This window comes from Uloborus diversus, chromosome 8 (assembly GCF_026930045.1).
Source record: "Uloborus diversus isolate 005 chromosome 8, Udiv.v.3.1, whole genome shotgun sequence".
NCBI lineage: Eukaryota > Metazoa > Arthropoda > Arachnida > Araneae > Uloboridae > Uloborus > Uloborus diversus.
Genome location: NC_072738.1, coordinates 2,919,900 through 2,933,205, shown reverse-complemented (window position 1 = coordinate 2,933,205; position 13,306 = coordinate 2,919,900). Strand labels below are relative to the sequence as shown.

General features: G+C 34.3%; 1 protein-coding gene across 1 annotated transcript in view; it reads left to right on the top strand.

Annotated features, from left to right (window-relative positions):
* LOC129227340 (disintegrin and metalloproteinase domain-containing protein 10-like) overlaps positions 1 to 12,999 on the top strand; it is a 67,173-nt gene extending 54,174 nt beyond the window's left edge. Inside the window, exons 13-14 of the mRNA XM_054861883.1 lie at positions 5,358 to 5,522; positions 12,721 to 12,999. Of these exons, the coding sequence (XP_054717858.1) occupies positions 5,358 to 5,522; positions 12,721 to 12,972 (417 nt within the window). The 3' untranslated portion in view covers positions 12,973 to 12,999. The remainder of the gene's footprint in view (positions 1 to 5,357; positions 5,523 to 12,720) is intronic.
* Positions 13,000 to 13,306: the final 307 nt, after the last annotated feature.

Here is a 13,306-nt window from a genome sequence, read left to right as displayed (position 1 = left end):
ATGTCCAAAATACCGTGGAATGCCCCACATGCAAAAGGAGAAGTCCCAATTGCACAATTATGGAAACCCCAATTGCGCAACCACTTGAACTACCACAAGGCTAACTGAGCATCTGCACTGGCAGTCAGATGCTCAGTTAGAAGATTATCACTGGAAGAAGAGAACATGTAATTTCATGTATTAAACAGTGATTTAACTAAAACCAAGTTATGTGGTCGATATCCAACTTCTGACACTATACAACGTTAAACTATAATGCAAAGATATTTATGGTAACATTAAAAATAAATAAAATGTTAAAGCCCCTGCCCATCTTTTATTAAATTTTTTTTTGTCCAGTTAGTATGCGCTCCAGAAGGATTTTACCATATTTTGTCAATGTATAAAATGACAAAATGTATTGTACATTAATTTAGAAATTTAAGCGATGTCATAAATGTATATTTAGATCTTCTGTATATATTTATAAATATAGTGCAGTTGTTTTCACTAATGAATGCAGTTGGTTGGAATTTCTGACTATAGCTGGGGCAAATCTAAGCTGGCAGCATTGTGAAAGCAATGCCGATCCTGACCGGAGCATTAAGACGCTACCAGGTTAGGTTTACCCCAAGTATGATCAAGTTCTGAATCCATTATGCAATGCCAAAGTGATATCAACAAAGTTATTGCAGAAATGGTGGATCTATGAAACCATTTTTAAAAATTTTGAGGACTCGAAGTAAAGTCTTCTCCTAGATAAAAGGACACCTCTCAATATTTTTCGACTGGTGGATAGCAATATACTGGAAGAATTTTAGCTTCTTATTTCAACTGAAAGAGGGTGCTCAACCCCCTCCCTCAAGCTTCATTGGTATGAGGAGGGGGGCTAAAAATATACATTGAACTGAAAAAACAATGCTGCATATTATAATATACACTAATAACATGTATATTAGGGTGGGGCGAAAAATAAAAAGTTTTTCCGATCAACTAGTAATAGTTGCCAAAAGTTGTCTTTGGTGATAGTTAGCAAAAGTGCAAAATTTGATGAAGATCGGATAATATCTTCGGGGGGCGCTGTGGTCACAAAGTTTTATTATAGATTTTTTTTCGGATTTCATGGTTAAAATACGAAAAATAATGCTGTTAACTTATATCATTGCATTTTTTTACTCATAAGATTTATTTATGCACTGAAAGCATATGAAATAACCCATAAAAGTTCTTTTATGTTATTTATTTATATTTCCAGCATCTTAAAAAGAAACAAAAAAGTAAAAAATAGTGACTTTTAGGACAATACTAAGTAAAAACTGATGAATTTTACAAAATGTGACACAAAAATTATGAAAATGCAAATATATTAGACAAATAAAATTAAACAGCACTATTGAAACAATAATAAACAATTTTAAAAATCTGTAAAAATTTACACTACATACATGATACAAATTTATGTGTCACAGTTAGAGCTTTTACGAAAATAGTCTTTTTTACTTTCAAAGAAAGGCAGTTCCTTTCGAGCCTCTAAACGTGCACGAATGAAACCATCCCTGGCTTCTATTCCACTTACGGCCAGAGATGCATCCGTCACCAACTTTATGCAGCGCTGCACAGATTGAGTATGACAAGGAAATTTGCACATGTTTTGAAGAAAATGAGGAACATCTCCGGTTTTCACTAAGTCATGCAGCTCGTCCTCAGTTAGTATATTTGTTATAGGAGGTTTTGTTATAAGCACTTCTTCACACTGCCAATTGATCAAGTCGACATAGTCGGAAGAAGAAAAGTTAAGCTCAGGGATGGTAAAAATACGGATATCATTATTGTTCACAGAATTAGTGTCTCGTACTCTCAAAATCCGACGAGCAGCTAACTGCCGTACATGCCTTCGATCATCATTTAACATCGCCAGCAAGATGTTTTCAGGATGTGCAAAAAAGGCGTTCCACTGAATGACTGGATCGATGACATGTAGCAGGTCGTCTGGCAAATAACGCAACAGATGAATAACGTGCCACAAGTTTCGTGCACCATCCTTGCATGCTGAGTTGCACTTAATTAGAAACCAGCAAGGTGTATAAACTTTAATAACGAATGAAACAAGCATTTCTAAATTTGCTGTTGGATATTCTGTGCCGATGTACAAACGCAAAATCCGACTGGCTGTCGTGAGCCATCTAGAATGACTCAAGGAACCAAGTACTCTTTCAGAAAGGTGTACGGAGCAGTTGCCACTAATAACGGCTTCAAATATTTCCAGTAGATATTTCTGGTCAGTACTTAGGTCCCCTCGGTCGATAGTTGGCATGTTTTGAATATTGCACTCAACGGCTTTATATTTCACTATCGGTAGTGATTCGCAGCCTATCAACATTTTGCCAATAAGACCGCTGAATCCTCAAGGATTAGTACTTGGTCCATCCAAGTATTCTACTAAATGGCGAAGCAGCAATTCGTTGCCATGAAGCCGGCATATTAACCACTGCAATGGTCTGTGAAAGAATGTTTCAAGGCGTAAAATCACGCCACTTTTTCTTCCGGTATTTACTGCAGTACCGTCACATCCGACGGCGCACAACTGAGTAATATCAATTTTGTTTTCGACAATGAAATCCAGTATGCCGTTTGCAATTCCTTCTGCGTTTGATCGATTTGGCGAAATATGTCCTAAGTATTTATTATCTGGCAGCATGACCAGTGTTACATGTTCTTCAATAATTATTTTTCGATGATAACTGCCGGACACAGATTGTTCCAAGAACAATGTACTATCCTTTCGGCCATCAAAGTACAGACCTTGTACATCAGCACATTTTGGACCTTGGTGATGAGCTTGCAGATTTTTTCTCACTTTTTTACGCTCTCGTTTCACTTTGCTTGGATCGATTATATTTGAAGATGTTTCAGGAGAAATTAAGCCCACGTCTTCTAATATGGATGATGCCAACGCGGCCGCTGATCTATTCGAAACACCGTATCGGTCACACGTTTTAGAAAATTTGTTCAAACTGACTCTTGCTTGCGAAGTGCTTGCTTTATAATTTATAACTATAAATTCAGGATCGTTTTCGTCCGTACCTTCTATTGAATATTCTTTATCAATTTCTGTTTCTTCAGAACCTTCTTCACGGGTATTAACTATGCTTTCCCTCTTCGCTCTTGATTCTTCTTTCTTTTTTCATTCAAAACTCAGTTTTAATTTTCTTGTGGTTTGAATATCAATGTTTTCAATAAACATTTTTCTATCACCACGCTAATCAAAAAGAAAAAGTTGTTCTTTGGAAGGAACTTTGCGAGTCTTGTCGCAGTTACACGCACTGAAACGGCATTTACAACAAGCGATGTCGAAAAGTTTTTCTCGAGCTTCGGATGAAAATAACTGCATCTTTGCGTTAAATGCATTTGTTTTAACAGATTTTTTGTTCATAGTTTTCTTCATTTTTTTATATTTGCCGTGAAAATGTCGAATCATTTGAACGATTCGTTTATGTGAAACTATAGGAATAGAGGAACGATGCCATATCTCTCCTAACTTCGTGGCTACGTCTTCTGCTATCTCAGTCACTGTGGGCTCTTTGGAAGAACTAAACTGTTTCTTTTCGTGTGCAAGAAATAAATAATACTTAGGTACATCTTCATACGTAGGTAACACAGAATCAGACAAATTTTTTGGTGTTCCGAAAATGGAATCTTTTAACATTTTCCTTGTTTTTACTTTCGATCCAGCACAATAATCCTTCGAATGTTTTCCGCTCATTATGGTGTTAGAAATGGCGTTTCAATGCACTGAAAATATAAACATACACTGTGCTGTGCACTGGATGCTGCAGAAATGCGTCTGGAACTTTTCTCGGTTAGAGTTCAAGGTTGTATGACGTATTTAAATGGCATTTCACATGATTCTAAGAGCTCGACGGCAGTGTCTCTTCAAATTACGGAGTTTTTACAACAAAACCATGCATTGCTTTCTTTTAATGCTAACGTTTAGTGACCAAATTTCTTTTGGAAGCTATTCTATATGTTCTTAATACATACATGTCCTTTAGAATTAAAAAAGGTGAAATTAAAGTTAGAAAAAAGCATGATTTTTACATTGAAACCATGATATTATAGGAAAAAAACAATGTTAAAACTTTGCGATCGCAGCGCCCCCTGAAGATATTAACCGATTTTCGTCAAATTTTGCACATTAGCTAACTATCACATAAGACAACTTTTGGCAACTATTACTAGTTGATCGGAAAAACTTTTCATTTTTCGCCCCACCCTAATGTATATACAATACATTGCAGTAAAATAATTATTTACAAAAAAAACAGTTGGAGAAATTAAATGTTTCTAAACCTGTGACATTTTCTACGTACAACTAATGTTAAATGGAGGGGTCATTTTAAGGGGTCACCTCTTAAAATTTGAGTAAGAAGCTAAAATGTTTACAGCATAATGCTATTATTAGGTCTAAAAAAAAAAAAAAAACAGGGTGTGTGTCCTGGACTCTAGCTGAAAAAAAGTTTTTTCGAACCACCCTAGTCTAGATGTTGATTCTATATCCAAATCATAGACTAATAATAAGAGTAGACCGAGCTTTCCCAGACTTGCTGATGAAAAAATTGGTTCATGGATACATCATGTGACTAGTGGAAGGGCTTGGCGAAAACTTTGGCAGCATGGTTGCTAGATGGCAGCATTATCTACAGTTTGGCACTCGACATGTATTTTACGACAATGTGTTTTCATTAAAAAAAACATCCAGGTACAGAGATTGAACTGTTTTTCTTTTAGGAATGCAGTATTTTGACATTAGTTTCTGATCACAGTTTTCAGTAACTTTTATTTTATTCGGAACTGCTACGTCAGCGTTGGCGTGGACGTAATGGCGTAAACGTTTTGCGATAACGCAAAAATGTACTAATCGGTATCTTAAATTGAAATTTTAGGTAAAAATCTTACCGTTTGCCGATTCTTCTTGGTCGCTTGCATCTTTTATTGCTTAGAGAGTTATTGAAATTGACTAAAGAAAATGCACAATACTATCTTGACGAAAAACTCACTATATTAACAAAATATTTACAAATTAGAATAACAAATTTACAAATGGGACTCCATAAAAGATCATTCTTCCGTGTTCCATCAATTCTATTTATTTTATTTCTCAAGCGGGTGTTGATCGTCTGCTACGATCAACGCCCGCTGTTGCTAGGATATCCACCAGTCACGTGGTTTGGTTTATGAGCAGCAAAAGGGTTGCCATAGCTCGGTCTACTCTTATTATTAGTCTATGATCCAAACCATAGATTTGGGCTTGATTACTTTTGTTTGAATGTCAATCTGTTCCAAAACCGTTAAATCCTGATTGGTGTATTTTTCTCCAGAGCTGCTGGTGGGGCGTGATGCTTTCGGTTGTGGGCCTGGCCATCTTCATGGGCATCTTCATCAAGTGTTGTGCCGTCCACACCCCCAGCAGCAACCCCAGGAGAGCCCCTGCACTGCGCATACAGGACACCCTGAGGCACCCCGCAGACACCCTCAGGAGGAAAGTGAGTGCCTTTGTTTCCTGTTTCCGTTGGGGCTCCACTTTTTGACAGGAAATTCAAACTTTTTAACACGCTTTTATTAGCTTCACCTGTATGTATGTATGTATGTATGTATCTTGTAACGGAATCTTGCAGCTCAAATTTCGCCCACTTCCTGCGATCGGATTCTTTAGAAATTTGGCGCGACCTCAGACCCGATGACAATGCAATATTCTACTATCAAATTAATTAACTCTTTTAATTGTTAGTTTCCTCCAATTTTAATCAATATTTTGGCATAAATCCAACAATGTGAAAAAGGAAAAATTTAAAAAAATACATTAAAAAATGCTCGCAAAAATTATTTAAAAATATCTACAAAAACCTTTCATTTTTCTGCATCAGACAAAATTTGTTCCAATGTTCCAAGGTAATTAGAACATGAAATATAATTGTTTTTAAATAATTTCATGCCCAAATTTAGGTGAGCCTTCAATTGGAAATTCATTGCTGATCAGACCATTGTTGAACAAAACTTTTATTCAAATGCATCTCAAATTTTCAAAGTAATATGATTTCAGCAAACATACATCGATGACTCACCGCAGTAGCTTCCCATCGGAGTGCCCTTGTCTTAACTTTAAGATATTACCTCGAACTCGTTTTATAAATAATTTCGTCGTCTGATAACTCTCCAACATAAGACTAAAAAACAGAAAAATAAAATAATAGTTTAAAAAACTAAAAAAACACGCTTTCGTAGCAAAATGAACTAAAAAGCGAAAAATAATCTTTGGAAGATAGTAGTTGACCAATCACTTAATTTTAATGTAATACAAAAAAGCGTGGGGGGCTTCTTTTCGGTTGCTTGAATTTCTTCCATTTGTTGTCCAAGCAAAATTGTAAATAGACAGCACCCCACGCTTTTTTGTATTATATTAAAATTAAGTGATTGGTCAACTACTATCTTCCAAAGATTATTTTTCGCTTTTTAGTTCATTTTGCTACGAAAGCGTGTTTTTTTAGTTTTTTAAACTATTATTTTATTCAGAGTAAATTTGAGCATTTGTAATATTGCACGGTTCGTATACTCCGGGAAAACCTGTAATTGTCCGGGAAAATGACATAATAAAAAATGTCGCGGAACTCCCCAAATTTGCTGTCCAAAATTTGTTGTTTTCCAATTTTTTACGAGGGAATTTTGTTCTATGAGATCTAATCTTCATTCTTATCGATGTTTCTTGAATAAAAATAAAATTTTTGAGGCAAAATAATGCTTTCAATAAAAAAAGTGGATACCGAAAAACGTAAACGCCATTTTTGGTCATTCACAAGATAGAAGTTGACACGATCCTTAAATGCCTTAGTTTACAAAAACAAAGCATAATTGGATGTTTTCTTTAACTACAAACCAATGAAAATAAAACAATGTTCTGGAATTCTTTTTATTTTAAGTAATTTTCTTGAGAAATGAAATTTTTTTTTCTTAAAACTTAATTTTATCCTCATTGCCATGGACACAAATGTGCTAAAAATTTTTCAGCTGAAGTTTAGTTTCATTTATTATTTTTAAATTGTCTTCATGCTACAAATTCAAAAAAAAAAAAAAAATCTTATTTTTTGGCGTTGCCGCCATATTTGGTCATTCCCAAGATGGAAGTACACAAGACTTTTTAAGTGCCTAAGTTTCCGAAAACGACATAGGATGTTTATTGCAATGCAAATTATTGAAAACAATGCAAAACGTGCCCTTTTTTTTCTTTTTGCGTTTTCTGATAATTCGTTATTATTTTCTGGAAAACTGCAAAATTTTATCTTCAGAATATTTTTTGTTATTCTAATTGATTTAGACACTTATGTGCTAAAAACTGACTATTTTATCTTGTATTTTTTTTAGGATTATTAATTATTTATAACTACTTGTATGCTACAAACTCAAAAATCTACTTTTTATCTTAAATTTTTCACTTAGTCGCCATATTTGGTCATTTGCACGATGGAAATAGCTGTAAATTTTCAAAAACAGAATTGGATGTTTATCTCAATGTAAACTATTGAAAGTAACATAAAATGTGCAATAAATTATGAATTCTTAAAAATGAATGATTTTCGAGAAAAGAAAAATTTTAATTTTTATGAAAGCATCCTTTAATATGCGAAAGAAAAAAAAAACTGATGATTATTGGTATTGGCCTATGATCGGCAGATGTTAATTTTTGTTATTATGCATTATATATGTTATGCCGATGGATGGAACAAGTTAATCATACTTATACTGAAAAATAGCTTTGTATTTTGCTCAATACGTTTTGTATTATATACTGATTACAGCAAAACACTAATATTACGCATGACACAGAGATCAAAGAAGCGCTAAAGTAAGTTGAAAGTACTTTGTTTTTCAACAAGTAGTTAACAAGTTAAAATGGTTTTGAAAAAAAATCATTTAAATATTCAATGTTTTTTTAATGTTTAAAAATATTTTAAATTTTTAGAGAAAAAAGAAAGAAAAAAAAATCAAAGATTGTTTTATTTTTAAATCTAAGAGAAAAAGTTTCAGTTCTTTTGCATTGCTACTTTAAACAATTTTAATTACAGTGAAGCACCGTTTATACGTTTCTCCTTTATACGTTTCTATCAATTATACATTTTTCAAATTGGTCCCTGCAGAGTTGATTGAAGATTAACTTATATCTATTATACCTTTTTCCATTTGTACGCTTTTTTAACACGCTTTTATTAGCTTCACCTGTATGTATGTATGTATGTATCTTGTAATGGAATCTTGCAACTCAAATTTCGCCCACTTCCTGTGATCGGATTCTTTTGGAATTTGGCACGCGACATCAGACCCGATGACAATGCAATATTCTATAATCAAATTAATTAATTAACTCTTTTAATTGTGAGTTTCCTCCAATTTTAATCAATATTTTGGCATAAATCCAACAATGTGAAAAAGGAAAAATTAAAAAAAATACATTAAAAAATGCTTGCAAAAATTATTTAAAAATATCTATAAAAACCTTTAATTTTTCTGCATCAGATAAAATTTGTTCCAATGTTCCAAGGTAATTAGAACATGAAATATAATTGTTTTTAACTAATTTCATGCCAAAATTTAGGTGAGCCTTCAATTGGAAATTCATTGCTGATCAGACCATTGTTGAACAAAACTTTTATTCAAATGCATCTCAAATTTTCAAAGTAATACTAGCTGCGTCGCCCGGCTTTGCACGGTCCACCTCAAAAATAAAAGTTATGCCAAGTGACGCGAGTTCAACACTCAGGCTTGAACCAAAAAAAAAGTCAGTGTAGTTTTGCGGCAGATTGCGGAAAACCCCCCAAAAAAGTAAACAATTTAAATCCCCTGATTACAGGAAAAGCCTCAAAACAAAAACAAGAATTTTACCTGTTCATATTCGAGAAAAAGAAATGGTAACAGATCTTTCATCTCAATGATTTTCTTCACGCTGTAAATTTTAATAAAAGTCCGGAAAGTTGAGTTGAAGCACTGAATAATAATTTGAATGGAGGAAAGCCTTCGAAAAATATGGATTTTATTTTGAAATCTAAGAGTCATAATTAATAATTTTTAATTGATATCTCCGCTAATTATTATCGGAGGATTATGTTAAATAGCCAAACATGAAGACGGGAAGATGACGAATCCATCGATACCTGGTTCGATGGTCAGTTCACTGTCGTTCGGGAGAAGAAGCTTGGACATAGATAGATAGATACTCGGATTTTATATGTATAAGATAAATATGATTTCCGCAAACATACATCAATGACTCACAATAGCTTTCCATCGGGGTGCCCTTGTCTTAACTTTAAGATATTTCCTCGCACTCGTTTTATAAATAATTTCAATTCAACTTTTACGAAAAGAAGTAATTGCAATTTTGCCTGATAATTCTCCAACATAAGACTAAAAAACAGAGAAATAAAATAATAGTTTAAAAAACTAAAAAAACACGCTTTCGTAGTAAAATGAACTAAAAAGTGAAAAATAATCTTTGGATGATAGTAGTTGACCAATTACTTAATTTTAATGTAATACAAAAAAGCGTGGGGTGCTTCTTATCAGTTGTCCTGAATTTCTGCAATTTGTTGTCCAAGCAAAAATGTGAATAGACAGCAAGCACCCCACGCTTTTTTGTATTAGATTAAAATTAAGTAATTGGTCAACTACTATCATCCAAAGATTATTTTTCACTTTTTAGTTCATTTTACTACGAAAGCGTGTTTTTTTAGTTTTTTAAACTATTATTTTATTCATACTGTCCCTTGGTGCTTCACTGTATTTTGAAAATATTGCTATTTAAACTTAGTTTTGAATGAAGCAAGTTACTTGAAGTAACCAGGTAATTTTCTAAAAAATAACCTGGAAAAGTCAGGGAATTTTTTTTAACCACAAATGTGTGAACCATGATATAGTTTTTTTACTGCTATAATATTAATTTGGTTTTAATGTGTTGGTTTGTAACTTGTTTTTATTTATTTTTTTACTGATTTTTATACCCTTTGTATCTGGAAATTGAGCATTTATTAACACATACAAGTATTATCTTTTTATTTATTATTTTTCTTTCCTTCTAAAAAGCATCATGCTTAAATTGGTAAAATTATCTGTCCATTTATAATACTATTTTATAGAAACAGAAACATTAAATTGTAAAAAACTGATTGTGATTTATTTTTTATAACATTCATTGTGATTGCAATTATTTGTCAACTCCCCCCCCCCCCCCACAAATCTATATTTGACCCAGGAATGTTTTAAAGTAAAATAATCTTTTGGGATAGATTCAATGTCTTGCCTAATAATAATTTTCAAAATAAAAAATTATTAAACTATATTTGGGTTTTAGAATTCTATATCATCAAAAATGTCTTTATCCGTTATTTAAAAGTTCTAAAAACATGCTTTATCCATGGTTATTGGGTGTTATAATAGGTTTTAAAACATCATATTTTAAAGCATCATATTTACAATTTAAAAAAAATGGTCATCATGCTGTTATTATTTTTTACATTTTATTTTTATTTAATTTAGTGTTAGTTGTAAATATTTTTAAACTTAATGAAAAGATTTTTTTCCCTTTTCAGTAGAAAGTTATAATTTTGCTAAATTGTGTTTATTACTGACTTCAGTTGGGTCAAAATGACCCCCTCCGAATTTCTAGGTATAGGAAGACTGCGGTAATTCTAGTGTGAAGTGAAGATATAATACTAACTATTCCAAAAATATACTTATTTTTCATAACCAATATTTCTCTACATAGTATAAAATGAAGTCCCCAAAAAGGTCTGTGTGTTTGAACTTGCAAAACTCAAGAACTACTTGGCTGATTTCGGTGAAATTTTCAGTTTGTTCTTTTAAGTCCTGAAAAGGCTTGCAGACCAGTTCAAAAACAATTGATGAGTAGAACTGATGAGTAGTTCTTTTTTTATTCAAATTTAGGACCAATTTGCACATAAATTCCTAAATATGGGGGTAAAAAATTACTTGCACATATTAATATTACATATCGTTGGAAAAAGTAGAATTTTCTGCGTTCTATGCAATTTGTTTCAATGCTCTAACTTGATTACGGTGGGAGAAATTTACATTTTTAGCTCGAATTGGTTTAGGCTTAGCTGAAATTTATGCACTGCTTTCTTCATTAAATCTATCAATAAAAAATGAAGGGATTGTCCCACCGTTTTCTTTTTGACACCATTGGAAAAAGCAATTTTTTTTACTCCAGCTCCATCTTAACCTATGGTCGAAAAACTAAGCTTTTAATTCCAAAGGAAAAAAGTTACGAGCATTTTAAAATCAATTTCGAAAAATATCATCTTCATTCAAGTTGTCAACCATTTTATTTTCGCGTTTCGACGGTTATGCTTTTAAAATCCGTCTTTTGCATTTTAATTTCTTAAAATTATTTTAATATCTGTCATCACTGTTTGGAAGGAAAATTTTGCATGATGGTTTTTTTCCTTTTATTTAAGCTTGATTGTTGAATATATGTCTCTTGACACAATTTTTATTCTCAATAGACCAGGCAACGCAGCTAGTCTTTTATAAAGCACTTATGTAAATCGATCACTGTAAAGGTTTTACCTAATTCCACCCTCTTTTCAATTTTTCCAATCTACTTATTAAGCTCAAAATGACTGTTTTCATGAGGAATGACCATAGACTAATAAGAAGAGTAGACCGAGGTTTCCCAGACTTGCTGATAAAAAAATTGGTTCATGGATACATCATGTGACTGGTGGAAGGCTTGGCAAAAACTTTGGCAGCATGGTTGCTAGATGGCAACATTATCTATAGTTTGGCACTCAGCATGTATTTTAAGACGTAATGTGTTTTCATAATAATTTTTTTTTTCCAGGTGCAGAGATTGAACTATTTTTCTTTTAGTTATGCGTTATTTTGACATTAGTAATTAGTTTTTGATCACAGTTTTCAGTAACTTTCATTTCATTTGGAACTGCTATGTCAGCGTTGGCGTGAACGTAATGGAGGAAACGTTTTGCGTTAACGCAAAAATGTACTAATCGGAACCTTAAATTGAAATTGTAGGTAAAAATCTTACCCTTTGCCGATTTTTTTTGGGCGCTTGCATCTTTAATTGCTCAGAGAGTTATTGAAATTGACTAAAGAAAATGCACAATACTATCTAAACGAAAAACTCACTATATTAACAAAATATTCACAACTTAGAATAACAAATTAACAAATCAGACTCCGTAAACATTAAGATAAATAAATACCTTTGTGCTGAACAGTAAAGTAAGACAAAACAACGTAAGAAGAAGCACAAATTTGTAAATTACAGCAGACACGTGTTTCGGCGTTACAGGGAACGTCTTTTTCAATGCAAAAAATAATGAGCTTATGGATGAAGTCTTTTCATCCATAATAACGCCGAAACACGTTCCCTGTAACGCCGAAACACGTGTCTGCTGTAATTTACAAATTTGTGCTTCTTCTTACGTTGTTTTGTCTTACTTTTCCGTAAACATTCTTCCGTGCTCCATCAAATCTATTTATTTTATTTCTCGCGAGCGTTGATCGTCTGCTACGATCAACGCCCGCTGTTGCTAGGATATCCACCAGTCACATGGTTTGGTTTATGAGCAGCAAAAGGGTTGCCATAGCTCGGTCTATGAGAATGACCCAAATGATTGCCAGTGTTTTTAAACTTGTCTTTTTGTCTTTCAGCGGCACAGACCCCAGGGACCGCCCTCGGGGCCCCCGCCACCGTACCCGGGGCCCCGGCCCACTGCACCTCCCGCTCCGGGCCCCGCGATCGCGGGGCCCTCCCACGGCTACGGGGAGGGCCGGGGCCACTACAACCGGCGAGACAAAACGCAAGTGCCGCCCCCGACCAGGAACAAGGGCCGCGTCGACGAGCACGCCTACGTGTACAGCAAAGGGACTGCTATGGAAATGAGGGGCAAGGCGTATGCCTGACCCCTGCCGCCCTTAGATGCTTTTATTCGAATGGCCTTCGCTTTCTCGGCCACGATTCCTTGACTCTCGACCAAAAGCCGCGGGGAGAGAGATCCGGTGCAACTGTGGCTCCTGTCGGGTGGACTTTGCGTGCCTCTCGAGGCGGTCGTCGAAACGTGTGTCGTCGGCTCGGCGGATGTCTCGACCGGCTCGGAACCGCCGGTTAGGACGGGTCGGCCATTTTGGTTCCGAGAGTATGGTGCTCATTGACCCGTGGCTGGTTTGCCGTATGCGAAAAGTGGTCGCCGGGACTCATTTTTATTTTCAGAAAAATAAGCGCTCAGTAAAAGAAGCC